At 42.6% G+C, this 15,470-nt stretch overlaps 1 protein-coding gene across 2 annotated transcripts in view; it reads left to right on the top strand.

Moving 5' to 3' along the window:
- The window catches only part of ANTXRL (ANTXR like), a 55,250-nt gene that overhangs the window by 2,770 nt on the left and 37,010 nt on the right, over positions 1–15,470 (top strand). Inside the window, exons 1-9 of one of the 2 annotated variants that reach the window (XM_035330008.1) lie at positions 7,091–7,148; positions 9,427–9,498; positions 9,650–9,721; positions 10,993–11,074; positions 11,175–11,208; positions 13,134–13,213; positions 13,321–13,389; positions 13,604–13,684; positions 13,786–13,846. In XM_035330008.1, the coding sequence (XP_035185899.1) occupies positions 7,120–7,148; positions 9,427–9,498; positions 9,650–9,721; positions 10,993–11,074; positions 11,175–11,208; positions 13,134–13,213; positions 13,321–13,389; positions 13,604–13,684; positions 13,786–13,846 (580 nt within the window). In that variant the 5' untranslated portion in view covers positions 7,091–7,119. Of the gene's footprint in view, positions 1–7,090; positions 7,149–9,426; positions 9,499–9,649; positions 9,722–10,992; positions 11,075–11,174; positions 11,209–13,133; positions 13,214–13,320; positions 13,390–13,603; positions 13,685–13,785; positions 13,847–15,470 lie in introns of those variants that run through there. The other variant, XM_035330007.1, reaches the window with a different exon arrangement.

The following is a 15,470-nucleotide window of genomic DNA, read 5'->3' as shown; positions in this document are numbered from 1 at the left end:
AGAAGGCAGGAAGCCAGTTATAAGCAGCTGGTCGAATCTGGAGATGTGGTGAATACCTTTTTCAGTTGGATCCATGCTAATGCATAGCTGGGAAGAATCCTGGCTCTAATTTCTAATGGGAGAATCCACAGAAGAAAAACATGGTATACTGGTAGGTATCCCCACATCTCCGGGGCATTGCATGCCTTCATTGGTGTCTTGCCATTATGGAGCTGGATGCATTCAGTCTTAATTAGATGTGTAACAATGGTATTGAAGCATTGACTGTGAAAACTCCAGGCTTTAATCCCGTGACCCTGTAGCACACTCTTTAGCTGAATGACAGACCCTGTCTGTGAAGTCAGCCTGGGTGAACCAAAATCACTTTAAATCTGCTTTGCTTTCCCATAGAAAGATGTAATCTCTCATCTGTAGGAGGCAAACTGGAAGAAGACAACAAACCTTTCTCCTTAGGCATGTAAGCACTGTGTGTTACTGCAATGACTTTATTGGGTCATATCTTTCTTTTTGTTCTGCCAGGCGAAGTCTGTGGGGAATCTAATCCTGCAGGCAACAACCATCAGAGGGAAAAGATCATCTGCTTGTGAAGTTATCGGTATAATATATATGGTGCCAATTAGAAAGAGAAACTCACTGAATTCTTACAGCTTTTATCTTTCTGAAGTTGACTGTAGCCCTTAATATTAACTTTATGGGATGGGCAATGTCCAAGAAACTGGCATGGAAAAAGCAGCATGTGTGGGAGGGAGACCTGCTACCGTCTTCTTTAGGGTTGTCTGACCGTGTCAGAGCCCCAGTAGGTCTGCCTTGTCTCTGGGAATACTTAAATGAGCAAATCTCTTGAAGCTATGAGAACTGGACATTTGCTGGCTGCAGAAGCAGCTGCCTAAAGTCTGCAAACTTGTGCTGTCTGAGTGTCACATTCTGAGTTCTGCAAGCTTGAGTTTATTTGTATGTGTAGTGGAAGGTTTCAAAGTATTATACTGAAGCAGCAGAGATTTTTCTGTTTGTAGCCATGTGAAGCCCTGTGCATGAGGTAAAGCAATATACCATGCTGTTGGTATACCCAGTTCTCCTGTGGCATATGGTAAGATCATCACAGGTGATAACAAAAACCTCATGTTCATCTTTAAACAAGCATAGCTATTAAGTTAAAATAAGTAAATGGGTAGCGGAGCACTCTTCACTTGCTTTGGTTGCTTCACTTGCTTCGGTTGTCATTGTGCTTGAAGGACTTCTTTCAGTCCCATCCCGAGCTGCTGAGGACATGTCCTCTTAGGGATTTGGCTGCTTGACTATTCCCATCTTGTACTGACATCCTTGTGCTTGAGTATGTAAATACTTCCCCTTCATCCCCGCCTTGCTGTTAACATCCAGCTGTTGTTTGTAATCATATTGCAATGCACTTGCACAGCAAAAAGGATGACTGACCTCTAGTGTTTTCTAATTATAACCATGCCTGGTGGCATCATTATGATTAGTGCAACAAATATAAGTCCTGATTTTAAAAGGGTTTCCAACTCTGCCATAAATATTTGCTCCTGGCAATTCTTAATATGACAGATATGAGCTGCTGTATTTACCAAATACAGAGAAAGGTCTTTAGTTATTTTTTGACTGTAAGACAGGATGGAAAATCCGGGGGGAGGGGGGGGGGGCGGCGGGGCAAGGGAGAATGTGAGATTCTCAAAGGTATTTTTTTTCCTGCTGGGATGTTTGCTAAAATTGTTTGGGTTTTGAGGAAAAATGAGCTGTGCTTCCTTGAGAAAATGTTTCCTTTTTCCACAGCACAGACCATGGACGTGCAAATGTCTGAAGGCCCTGGCTGGCTTTCTTTTAGAGCAGCGATTGTTTTCTGGGGGGCTGGACTAACTACCCTTTCTCATCTTCCCCATGAACTTGTGGATAGTCCCTCTTCACAGTACTCCTGTCTCTTGGGCCCCCAACAGTCTTGCTTTTCACATCAGTTTTGCTGCTTCTCCTGTGCTTATAGCAGAAACTTTGTTAAAGACATCAGCACAGTGTAGCCAGTTGAGCCTTCTCCCTTGTAATCCGTTTTGCAGATGCCTTCCTTTACCCTTGCTAAGCTACTCTCCAGAGGTCAGCATCACTGGGTAGGGAACTGGTGCAGGAGAGCACAATCTATGCTGATTAGATGGGAAATTAACTTCCCTGTCTTTTTTTTTTTTTTTTTTTTTTTTTACTTGATCATTCCCCCCAGACACTTCACCTTGAAAAAACAGTTGTTTTGTGGGAGTTGCTGGGTGGGAAATGAGTTGATACTTCCTCAGATTTTAGGCAAGCCAGAAAGCCATCAGAACAAAAGGCATTTCAGTAGCTATTCTGGACCAGGTTTTTAATCGCTTTAAGGCAAGTATACTGCATTGATGATCTCCAGATTACTCCCCCCCTCCCCCATGCCTTATTTAAAGCAAACAAAGAAAAGAGTTCAGTAAACACATTTTACTCCTATCTTCCCAAGCATGCACAATTTCCTTGCCAATTTTTTGAATGAATTTAGCACTCATGAAAATCATGAATTAGAAGCACTGGTGAGAGCAAGTAGTTTTGGCTTTAGGCTCTCACTGCAGCCCTCTGCCTTTCTTCCTGCATTCACATGGTCCCAGTGCCCCAGTGTTGGGACAGAGTTGGCCGAGGGAGTTCCTGCAGCTCTTCTCTGCGTTGTCTTGGACCAATGCAGTTCTGTGCGTGGGTGCTACGCAGGGCATGAGGAGTGGAGGCATGTGGCTAACAATGTTGTGGTCAGAAATTGGAGTGCTGGCAGAGAGATAGGTGCCTGAACATGTGTTCTGTCACCTCACCCCATTGCTTTTGAAAAATCTTGTATTTCACTTCTAACTTTAAACACTGTTGAACTCCATTCTGGTGAGCAAGGATATCTGCCTGTTGCAGCCAAACTTAAGTTCATTTTAAGATTTGGGACCTGATGCAGGTAAACTGCATATCAAGTTTGAGAGGACTCACTGTCAGAGTAGAAGTATCAGTTTTGTTCCTTAGACTTCATTGACTGCCATATATATTTTTAAACGGTTGTGTAGTGTCTGTATCTTTTCCTTTTCTGTCTGACTTCTTTTCCCCTTTATAACGTAAACTCATCATCTGCATGACACCTCTTATAGTCTCCAACTGCCTGTAAGCAATATTCTTTATTGTTTTCAAAACATAGTCTGTTGGTATTTTGCCTTTGTATCTTCCTTTGTTGTGGTTATGTTGCAGCCAGTGTTGGGATTTCCTTACAACCAGGTATAATTGTATGGAATGTTCCAAAGGAAATTTTTATTCAGCTTCAGACATACCTATGTTATTGGAACCAGGCTTTATTTGTTTGCATTTTGTCTGATATTATTCTGCCAGATTTGCCTTTTGGAAGGGAAGAATTCCTTCCCCCTGCACCAAGAAAAAATTCTTTGTTAAACCCAAGACAACGCTAATGGGTAGCAGTTATTTGACATAAAATGTGTACAGTTAATGGGAAGAAAAAGCCATGGCAGCCTGTCATTTGCAGTCTATTTAGGCATGTAACTACATCTGATTTATTTGGGGCTTGAGCCAAGGAAGTAAACCGTAAGATTCCCCCTGACCTAGGGTTTCAGTTTGCTTGTGCTCAGTGATTGAGAATTTCATTACTTTTGTAATGAAGCTTGCAGGCCAAATGCTGGCATGCAACGTGACTCCTGTGAGTTCTTGACAGCGCCGGAGCCTTGCTTCCCTGCTCCCAGTTACTGCTTGCACCTTGTTACGAGTGTTGTGGCCTGACTGGGACTGAGGGGTCTGCTGTGCTCCCTGTGTTGTGTTCAACAGACCGGCATGCTGAGACCAGGTCCTCCATGTCTGGTGCTGCTCAGAGCAGCGCTGGAGCTTTCCTGGGAGGTCTGAAGTGGTTGGATGCAGTCTGAGAGGGCCTTCAAATTCTACTTTGCAGTGTGCTCCTCAGGTGGCTGGGCATGTCACAAGAGCTGTAACGCAGGGGGACAGGATTTGTGGATTAGACAGCAGGAGCATTGGGTGGTGTTTTGAGGGATGATTTACGTAAGTCAGTGATGTTGCTGCAGATCTTGTCAGTAGTTTTATAGGAGAAAAGCCATCTGTAAATTAATGGTTTTGGTCATAAAAAAAAACCTTTTGGATTCAAATACTTCTGAGTCCTGTGTTTGGTGCACTGGCCTAGGACTAAGAAATCTGCTTCCTAGCCGCTTCTCCATTTATTTTTCCTCCCCACTCCAGTCTCTGTCTTGTCCATTAATATTTTAAGTTCTTTGCAGCGAGGACCGCTTTGGAGTGGCCACTTCTGCCAGTGCTTCTAATTGCCTTTGGAGCAGATAATATAAACTAGTTCTTCCTAGCCTGGATGAATCACCCGCTGAAGGTCCCTTCCATGCTTGCAGGAAGCATTGTTTGAGAGGAGGGCCCTTGTCACTTTGAATGCTCTGCTGGCTCACAAGAAGGGAGGCGAGGGATGGATGAACATGCGCGTGCATGTCTGAAGCCACAACAAACTAGATGCCCCAGGGTTTGCTTTTATTGCAGAGCCATTATTAGCCATGTGCAAGAATTCTCCTGCTGTCTGCAATGCGGTTGTGGCCACAAAGAGCTCTCTCCAAATAACAACAAACTGCCTTATTTCTGAGCAAAGGGCTGTATGCAAGGCCACCATTAGCTCAAGGGGATACTTATAAGGACCAGCAAACTTGATAGCACACTCAAATTGAACCCAAAATCAGTAATAACAGGTTTGTGTTTTTTTTTTTTATTATTATTATTTTTTTCTAGGATCTCTGAAATAGCTGCCATCAGTTAATTAGTAAGAGACAGGCAAAAGTTGGGGGTGTGTGAAATGTAGGACAAGGGGCAGCTCCTCATTTTCAAGGGGTTTCCCTCTCCTGTTTGAGGCTTTGAGTCCTGCCGCCTGCTACGTGTGTGTGGTAATATAAACGTGGGCTGTTTGGGTAGTGCCTGGATATTAACTCTCGCTGCAGGTCTGAGGTGTACTGCAGCAGAGTGGGCTTCTGGCAGAGTTTAGCTCTAGCTGTGGGTCATTTATGTCCTGGGACAGACACCTCAGACATGACCCAAAGTAGCAGGGCAGAGTGTGACGCCCTGGGTGCCAGGTTGTGCTTCTCAGCTTCCCTGCTTCCAGCATCCACTGCCTCTGGGGCCTGCTAGTAGAGAAGGGGGTGACTCCAGCCCAGCTCATGCTGTGCCATCTTTCAGACAGCAGCAAGGGCCAGACACGACTCTGACACTGCTCAGTGTGTTTTTTACTCTGATGCCGAGCTCTGCTAAGTTGCAAGGAGTCACTCCAAAGTAAGCAGGAGCAGAATCGAGGCCTGCGATCACATCACTTCCTTCCGCCCTCAGAAATACTTAGCAGCCTCCTCTTTTCCCCTCCCATCCAGCAGTAGCAATGTGAAATTCAGGAAAACGGCAGCAGGAGCAGCAGCTGCTCCTCAGCGCGGGCCATGAGGCAGGGAGCGCATTCTTTCCTATGTTGTGGCTTGCTGACTCCTCTCTTTGTCTCGTGTGTAATGGGAACCAAGCTTGGGCACTGGGGAGCAAGCTCCCAGCAAACAGCTCCTGTGGGTTTTCAGCTCTGGTTGGGCCCAATTCTGATCCCATTTCCTTAGGTATGGAGCTGGTGGAATTCTGCTGGATTTGCTCCAGACTCAGGCAAGCGAGCCGGCAGCAGAAGCAGCCCCTGACATGTCCTCAGCAGCATTCTGGCTCTCTGCAGCAGCTGTCTGTTGCTCTGTGTTTGCCTTTGCCATGAGAATCGTGTGACCTCTGAGGACTGAGGCATTGTCCTGCCTGGCTCTGGAGGGTGCTTGAGCCACCTGTAAGTGATGGGTGATTGCCCACAGAAGTCTCTGACTGGATGCTCTGCAGGGTGTGTAGGGTTCCCTTGCTTTGTTGCTGCCACATGGCTTCCCCGACCTGCTGGTGAGGGTGGCTGAGCATGTGTCTTGTACCCAGTGTGCTTTCTGCACTGGGCTGATCTGTGTTTGGCTGATGCTTTCCTTATGATTCGGAAGTCTTCACTGCTCCCCTGAAATCTTATGGGAGTGGCCAAACAGGCCAGGCAATGAATCTGTTTGTGGTTGGTTACTGATGATGGCAGTTTGGGACAACATGCCCGCTTTGTCTGAGGCTCCTATTAGCACCAGTAAACTGGTTAACAGGAATTACATTCTTCTCAGTTATCATAGGAATAAAAGAAATGATAAAGGCACCAAAACTGCTGTAAAAGTCAGGCTGAGAAGATGTCCAGAAATAATCTGTGGTGCAGAATGTATGAAAGACTTCATACTTACTCTAGGCTCAGGAATGGTGGAGTTGAAAGTGAGTGTGTCTTTCAAACATTGACCATTGTCAGAAATGAGCTAAGAGTATGCTTGGAGGGGTTTAAGTCACAGCCTCCCGCTTGCCATGGAGAAGCAAGGCAAAAACTTCCTTGCTCCATCCAGCCACGCAGCACAGCATGTTAGTTTGTGCTGCCAGCAGAAGGGATTTTGTGGTATTAAAGCTAAGATGCAAAAAGCAGTGAAATGTCTCAGTATTTTCCATAGTGCTGGGCTGCTTCTGTTTCTGTCAGTGTTGGGAGTACTATTTGACAGTAGCGGGCAGCTTAGTATGTAGCTTAGCAAAGCTATATACAGTAAAATTTGTTGTTGGAAATTTTCATCATTCTGTCACTAAAGCGGACAATTTAGAGAGGAATTTGAGGGGCAGGGAAGGGAAATCATGTCCTTTTGTAAGCCAGGCTATCTCTGGTTCTTGAGGGCTTTGACATTACCAGCATTGGTTGTGTTTGAGCATTGCTGTCAACAGGACAACACCCGGGCCTGGAGGAGTGTGATGGAGGAAGTAGTTAAATGCTGACCACTTCCCTGGCCCTCTTCATCTAAGATTTGGAAACAGTAAAACTTTTCTTGCTAGGGCTTCTGTCTGGCTTTGACATTTCCCAGCTGACAGACAAGAAATAAGCCATGTGTGGGTGCATAATTCCTCCTAGTGGAGGAGGAAACACCCTGCTGCCCTGAAGTGCCTCTGCTCAGGAAGGTTGTAGCTCTGTGACAGTATGCTTCCTGCGAGGACTCGTGCATGACAGAGGTATCTTTAGCTTTTAAGGGGTGGGTACCTATGGATTTATTACAGCCACCTCTTGTTACTCTGAAGACCACTGGCCCTTTCCAAGATGGGGTATTTTGTTATATTTTAGGTTGTCAGAGTGCATGGGAAGTGCATGGTATTAAGGTTATCTCTGCATTTGCACTGTTCGTGTTTTTCCACCATTAATGGTTTACAACTTTCTTAATTTTTCAGTGTCTGTTGTTGTTTTATCAAGCTGTTCTTTGCCTAAAAAAATAGGTATTTGAGAGGAGAAAGAAAGAAAAAAGAATGAGAAAGCAATTCAGAGTTCTAAGAAGGTACTGGAAATGATGATTTGTTGCCATTATGAAGAGAATTAGTTGCTACTTTCTGTTTTGGATTGCATCATTACCTCTGCAGCTGGCAGTAGAAATTTGATACCTCATCCAAAATAGATGGTGATTTCTGAGTAGGAAACTGGTATTCTGTATAAAGAAATAACCCTGTTGGAAATTGCAAGAATGGAATTGAAATGGGATAGAAAGCCCAGAGAGAAGCTGAAAAGTGTCATCTCTGGGTCGGGTGGGGGGGGTAACTTAAAAGTAAAAATTGAGATAGATCTTGATACATTGAACATTGCTTAGGTTCAAGGTAAATCTGAGTTCAGCCAACATAGAGGCTTAGTCTGGGACTTTCAGAAGAATCCTAGAGAATTATAGGTGTTGGACTGCCACAGATCCCTTTTGAAAAAGCACTCCTTAATCCATGCCTATGTGAAATATGTATTTTTTTATGATAAGGAAATGGCTTGTTTGCTAGTAATGCCATTACCTTTCTTTGGCACTGTTCACAAATACGTGAACATGGCTCATCCATTGACTGACATGTAAATTGGAGACTGAGCAGTCCTTGGTTTGATTGGTCTCTGGTGCTTTGTTGCCCTCCCTTGCTGTCTGGCAATTTAATTTCTTCATTCTTTGATAACCAGTTTGTTCTGTGAATGAGTCACCAGTTCTCCAGAAAAGCACACAGGCAGGCTTATTCAAGTTTAAATTCTTCAAGTGGTCCCTTTATGGTCCTTGTCCCTTTCTTTGCTCTCCTTCACCCCACCAGCACAGTGGCGAGGCACGCAGTGCCATGTTGCACTACACGCATGGACTTCTATTTGCTGATCTGTACCTGGTATATAGGGGTAGACATAGGATTGCTTTGAAAACCCATAGCAGAACTGCAATTTGTTTCCCTCTTCTAATACATTTACATAGAAAAATGTCTAATGGCAGTTAGGGGAAACCTAAGGCAAAAATTTGTTTTTTACTTCTTCAGTAGTTATGTTTCAGAAGTATTTTAGTTCTTGTATCTAAGCCTCTGTGATCCTTCAGGACATGCTGCTGCATTATTAATCTCTCTGCTTGTGTCCAAGACACCTGATATAGGTGTTTGCCTTGCAAGCCAAGTGAATGAGCCATTCATTCATAAACACCACAGTCCTAGGGAGGGCTTTTCGCGCCATTGACTTCTCGTGTTTTTTGTAGCCTTTCAAGTGGCTTGGAAGTGTAAGCCATAGATCCATACAGTGCAAATCAACTGCACTGTAGATTTGCTGCATGCAGGGCTCTGAGGTCTGAGTCCCACAAGACTGCTAGGGTCCCTGAGAATGTAAGACCAAATTGAGAAAAGCCAGGGAGTGTGAGTAATGCAGTTTATGGATCAGGAATGGGAGCAAAAAACCCTAAGTTTGTGCATATAACTTATTGCCCAAGTTTTCACAGGAAGTCTGTAACAGGCAGGGATCGACTCTCCAGAAAGCTAGTGCTGTGTGTTAGCTATTAGTACTGCCTTTCCCCCTCTGAATTACTTCAAAAGCTTTTTCTTTTGAAACAAACATTAATTCATGGAAACATTCTCCCACGCGTTCTGGGAGGGTCAAAGACCAGTCCGGACTTTCTGTGTGGCTGCAAGAGCAGAGCTGTGCTCTAGGAAAGTAAATAGTCTGTTAGCAGATGATTTAGCAATGTCAAATATTTTCTTCTAGTTCAATTCATTTTATAAATATTTTATGTAACAAATACTAAAAAAATTAAATATTTGTACTTGTGTTTAGGTCAGTGGGTTTTGTAATAATTGTTCTGTTACCACTTACAGCACAACTGCTGTAAAAGCCTCACCAGAGGCTCACCAGAGGCCTCATCTCCATGGACCTCTGTCCAGGTTGTGTCCATAGCCACCTCCAGAGTATCCCATTCTTAAAATTCAGAGTGATACAAGGAATTTCACTGTGAAATACGATTAAGGTAATCCATTATGTTTTGTATACAGATCTGGAAGCGTCAGGAATCATTGGACAGAGATTTACTCTTTTGTGGAAAGCCTGGCTGAGAAGTTCATAAGGTAAAGCTTTCTTAGATGGTATTTTAGAATTGATTATGTATATGTACACATACACATGTTCATGCATTATTTCTCATTCACTCCTTATGAAATGAAAATCTGCTGAAGTAATGTATATGAGACGTGGATCTGGCTTGTTCTTCTGTTTCAGTCCAATGCTGCGCATGTCTTTCATCGTTTTTTCTTCACGAGGCACTACAATCATGAAATTAACAGAAAACAGGCAAGTACTTCCCAGCTTTTATCCCTCCACCACTCCTCTCATGCCACTCTCAATGAGTGGCACCAAAACCAGGACGCAGAGCTCTGCATCGGTCCTCAGTGTGGCATCAACTCAGGTACCTGCTTGATGCCAGCCGTGGTTGTACTGATGGTGCTGGAGTGTTATCTGCATGGCTGTCACATCCCTGCCTTTGGACAACAGCTGTGCTAGAGGTGCTTTGCCACTGTGCTGCCAGACCACAGCCTTTTTAGGACAGACTTAGGCCAGAGCAAAATTCTTGTTGCCACCATCACAATCAAGTCCTCAGGACTCTGTTGTCTATCTAGAAGACAGAGGTCAAACTTCTTTACTTTTCCCGGGGGGATTTTCTATTTTCAGACAGGAAAATAGCATTGAATGTGGCATTAAAATGTTCCCTGTCCTAAACCATTGATCACTGTTGGATCTCCAAGTGTGCTTTTTCAGCTCATTTTATATTTCAGAAGTGTAAAAGTGTGCTTTATGCCCAATGGACATCCCTAACCACAACCCCCTGATTTTTACCTTAATCCCACATACTCTTGTTTCCCCTCTATTTGTGGCTGTGAATTTTTAAGTAATCAGGAAAACTAGTATTAATTTCCCTGAGTCATCCTCTTAGTTTCCAGGTGTTTCTTGGTGAAGTAGGAAGCTATGCACCAGGAGTGATGGTGTCCAAATCACTCTTGTACCAGGAAACAGCCTGAGGAAGTTTGAGCCTCTGGTATGGGACAGGAAATTCCCATTCCCATCCTATTTTCACGTTTTCTGGCCTCTGTCTTTATAATGGAAATGTCTTAATCCCAACTGTCCTGATGATTGATTGAATAATGAGTTTTTAGTCATCCCATTTTCCTGACAGGGCCATAAGCTTTTAAATTCTCATTCCATCTGCAGTTTGTCAGTGTTCAATATCTGGCATTTGCTCTAATTCAGTCTTTTCCTGGCAGACAATATAGCAGAATGAGGGAGCAGTGTCGGCATTTCACCCTTAAAAATGTATTAACCCTAGTATTGTATCATATGCCTGATTTTGTACTTCCATGGGTGCTCAGCTCATGCCAAAACTGTTTTTTAGTCTTGATTTTACCAGTGCTTTAGCTGGTGTGTATGTACTTTGTGCCATGTATTGACAGGATGTGTGATCTAGCTGTGTTACAGGAATATCTCATGGGTGGGGAAAAGGGGGAAGGGAAAACTACCTCTTAATAAAATTCTTTTTTTTTTTTTTTTTTTTTTTTTTTAATCCAAAGGGAAGCCATAAGACGAGGACTTGAAATTCTTCAGTATGAAGTGCCTGGAGGAGACACCTTCATGCATGAAGGATTTAAAAGGGTACACACCACACCACCTCCTTCCTTTGATTTGTATATATAAACTTTGATTTCCTTTCTTCTGCACTTATGAGCTAATAATGTTTTAAAATTTGTTGCAGGCAAATGAGCAGATTTACCATGAAACCTATGGAGGTAGGCATTGCTTATCAGTTCTTACATATCTGCATGGAAAAGACAGGGGTGATGGTGCTCTTTGTGTGACCTGCAGTAAACCCGCTGAGAGAAGTGTTGGAGAAGGGACTGGTGTTACACAATCGTTGCATTCCATTTTGACTACAGCCCTACTTTCAGATGCATGATTCATGGTTTATTAAGACCAGAGGAGACCACTATAATCCCAGATCTGACCCAGTGCAGAATACAGACCAGAGCATTGCAGCCGGAGCTGCCTGTACTGCATCTAGGGGACAGGAACATCTTCATCTCCCTGCCGTGCTCTGTCCTGACGAACTCAGCCCTGTCTGCTTCATGCCCCCAGATTCTCCTTCTCGTTAGCATAGGTATGAGTGTGATCAGCTGGAGATTTTTTCATCAGTGTGAAAATGTTAGGATCAGAATCTGATTTTGTTATGCATTTTTTTGCTAAATTTGGAGAGGGAAATGTATTTGTGCTTTTTTTTTTTATGTGGGGGAACAAAAAAAAAAAAAAAAAAAAGAAGGCCTAAGAGGTTGAACTGAGCACTTTCTGCCTAGTTTGCACCCTTGAATTAGCTTGTTCCCATTTGTGGGTTGATGGCCTCTCTGGAAAATCCATAAATGTCAATGCCTTTTAATAAAATAGGGTATGCATGTGGAGTCTTCAGCAGCAACTTTTTTGTATGGCTTCTCACATGCTTCTACCAGGCAAATCAAGAGTTCTGATGAGCTCGAAAGAATTATTTTACTTCTTCCTAATAGATAAAGAATAGTTGCTTAGTTCCTAGCTAAGTTGATTAGGAAGGAAAAAGGAGTGGATGACATCTGGATTCATAAAATAAAGTATTGGGAAAGAAACAAATTCAGAAGAAAACAAAGTTCAGATTCTTTTTGGCCTTTTTCAAGTGTCCTCGGCAGAAAAAATGATGAATATGGGAATCCAAGCTTTTTGCCCCTCCCAAGTTGCAGGTCACTTTTAAGGTTTTATGTCTGTGTTGACATGACATGGGAAGGACTGCATGGCATAAGAAACCTGTCAAAGCTAATCAGTCTTTAGTTTCAGACAGTATGGGGAAAGACACTTTAAACTGTACAAGATTATTCTGATAAAATAATAAATACTTCCCTGAAAGTAATGTGTGAGCACATTAGTGAGAACTATTGAAGCAGAATGGTGTGTTGAACCATAGCTTGCATATTATTTGGGATTAAATTTTTTATATCTTGCATTTTTCTAGGTCACATTGTATTCTATACCACATTACTTTTATAGCTGTCCAAAGTCTTTGCATTCTTTTCATACAAGCTTAGCACAAGACATGAATTTTCTCCAGTGGACCTGGTCTTGCATTTTTTTACTCTCAGAATTCCTATGAACTTCACTAACACTTCTTGTTGCATGAGAAGTATAGAACTGAACCCCCCTATGGAAGCACCTTTTCACACAGTGTTCAGTGGGGTTGCTGCTTTAAAACCTGGTGGAGGGAAAGGAAGGGTGGCAGGAAAGCTCCTCTTGCAGAGGTCTCATACCAGTAGTCTTTGGGCAATGCTCTTGTTGAGAAGTATTTTCCATTTTGCCATTTCTCCACATGAAGGGTCTAAATATAGCCTTGGCCAGATACTGCATTTTACACAGGACAAAGTTTGTGCATGGACCTTGCCAGAGCAGTACTCCCCATTAAGTGCAGCTTCTGTGTGATGGAGGTGTGTAGGTTCATGCTTGTTGCGTGTTGCTGTGCATCTGACCTTCAGCTGGGGTAGATCAGTGCATCTCCAATAAAGTCCATACAGACCAGGCTGAGAGTCTGGCCTTGTGGTTTTGTATTTTTGTCAGCAAGGAGACGTGCGTCACTTCACTTACTTTCATTGTTCAATCTTATGTCATCTGTATGTGCTCTAACTGTTAACTGTTGTCCATGTAGGAGTTCGGACTGCTAGTGTAATTATTGCTCTGACGGATGGAGAGTTGCAAGATGTTCAGTTTTATTATGCAGAACAAGAAGTAAGTCACCTTCATGTTTACCTAAATTAGCTCATGTGTAGGCGTTTACTGTTTTGGCTCTACTGATTATACAATTTTGCACTTACTGTCTTTTTTTTCTCATGTAGGCCAACAGAGCCAGAAGCTTTGGAGCTATTGTTTATTGTGTTGGAGTGAAAGACTTCAATGAAACTCAGGTAATCTTGCTTGCTTGCTTCTTGTTGTTTTTTTTTTTGTTGTTGTTGTTACACTAGTGCAGAAATAACAGCATCAGTTGAAGGCATTTATTTAATTACTTGAGGCATAAATCATTTCATGTCAGTATGATGTCTTTTAGCAAGTATGAAGGGGCCCAGTTTTATTCACTGTAATTTTGTTTTCCTCATGATTTATGATTGTCTTTCTTTGCAGCTGTCAACAATTGCTGACAGCATCGATCATGTTTTTCCAGTTACGGGAGGCTTTTATGCCCTTAGAGGAACCATTGATTCAGTAAGTTGGCTATTCTGAAACCTAAAAAAAGGTATTCATTCCTGTGTTAATAAAGCATAGATAAAAAGATCACCAAAAATGCCTTTATCTAAATCTTACAGATTCTCAAGAAATCTTGCATTGAGATCCTAGCAGCTGAGCCATCCAGTGTTTGTGCAGGAGGTAAGCTTCCACAAGAACAGTGTGGTAAGGCAAACAAATGACACTGATGAAATGTCAGTAACTACCTGATGCAGTGTCAGAGATGAAGCCTGTGGATGTGTTGGACAGATCTCCTGGGGCTACAGCTGAAGTCTTGTGCATCCCTTCTGAGCTTGGGAAGGAGCTGGTGTCAATACACAGGTAGCCTCTGAATGCTGGCTTGGAGAACTGGCTGAGAGAATACTGGGAGATCTGGAGATATTGCTCTTTAAAACATCCGAGAGAAGGAGGAGACTAAAATGATATAAAGCCAGGCTGCCAGAGGCTATCTTAGTGCCTAACACGATGTCTCACAAATTTCTGGAAAGATTGCGTTCCTCAGATCTGCTAGGGCTTGTCAGCAGTTAGAACAAGATTTTGCAGAACGTTCACAGAAACTTCAGGGTTATTGAACCAGATGTAATTAGCTAACTGCATAGGCCAAGCTACCTGACATTTTCCAAAGCATTAGTATTTTACTTACTTGCACTGAAAGAACTATTAGGGTACAGACAATTGTGAAGAATTCCAGAGGAGCTGCTGCTAACTTTATGCCTTTTCTGTCTGGTATATTTAGCTTGTATTTGTTCTGATTACTTTAGTAGCTTGCTATTTTTTTGCCTACTTAAGAGACTATTGCAGCAGAGAGAGAGTGACACCTTAAGTTTGCTGGACAGTATAGTTTCATAGCATGGTTATTTAGATCTGATGTTCATGTCTCATATTCACTTCCTCATCCACTGAAAAAAGAGTGCATACAAATGCAGGATACAAAATAAGAGGTTCAGGAAAAATCTATTAAATAGCACAAAAGAGAAATTGTTCACTCGCTTCCACATGTCAATTGTAGTATGATCTTGCCCTCAGTATTTATATTTAGAACAAAATATCCTTGTATCTTTTGAACTACTCTTAAATATGTAACTGTGGAACAGATGTTTGTCATAAAAATCTGTGGAAAATGTCAAAAAGGAATAATTTTGCTTTTAAAAATCTCCTTTGCAGACTCTGCAGAACTAATCAAAACAACTTAAAAGCTTTTTTATTTCATAGCAATTTTTTTTCTTGCTGTACAACAGGCATTTTTTTGCGTAACAACTTATTGCAAGTTTTTTTTATTACTTGCATCTATCAAAAATTTTCAGCATCTTCATAGCTTTCAAAAAAGAGCAGTATACATTAGCCTGGCGCAGGCTGTGTGTATGCTGCAAACTTGGCAGGATGCTTAAATTCTGGGGCTTGTTCTGTCCCTGCAGACAAAGTCATTCAGCAAAGGTGGGCTCAGGGCAAAGCACGTTGCTGAATCGCCAGGGCGTGAAGATGTGGAGCTCAGGTGCCTGAAGGTTTGCTTATAGCAGCAGAGACCTTGAAAATAGGAGGAAGCAGCAAGTGCAGCTCTAAGTGGTGCAAGATGTCAACATGTGGGTTAAACGGTCTTTAACACCAAGAATTGGGATCATAATCGTTTTTACTATGGGCCTAGTCCTACAAGCCATACCTGAAATGAACTGCAAGAGTTTTAGAGCACGTGGCTGCAAATACTTACACTTGTGCTTGGCTTTATTATCTCGAGTAATCCCATTTACTTCTGTAGAGCCAGAGGTTT

The sequence above is a fragment of the Oxyura jamaicensis genome, chromosome 6 (assembly GCF_011077185.1).
Source record: "Oxyura jamaicensis isolate SHBP4307 breed ruddy duck chromosome 6, BPBGC_Ojam_1.0, whole genome shotgun sequence".
NCBI lineage: Eukaryota > Metazoa > Chordata > Aves > Anseriformes > Anatidae > Oxyura > Oxyura jamaicensis.
Note: the sequence above shows the minus strand (reverse complement) of the source record. Positions and strands in the feature narration are given on the sequence as shown.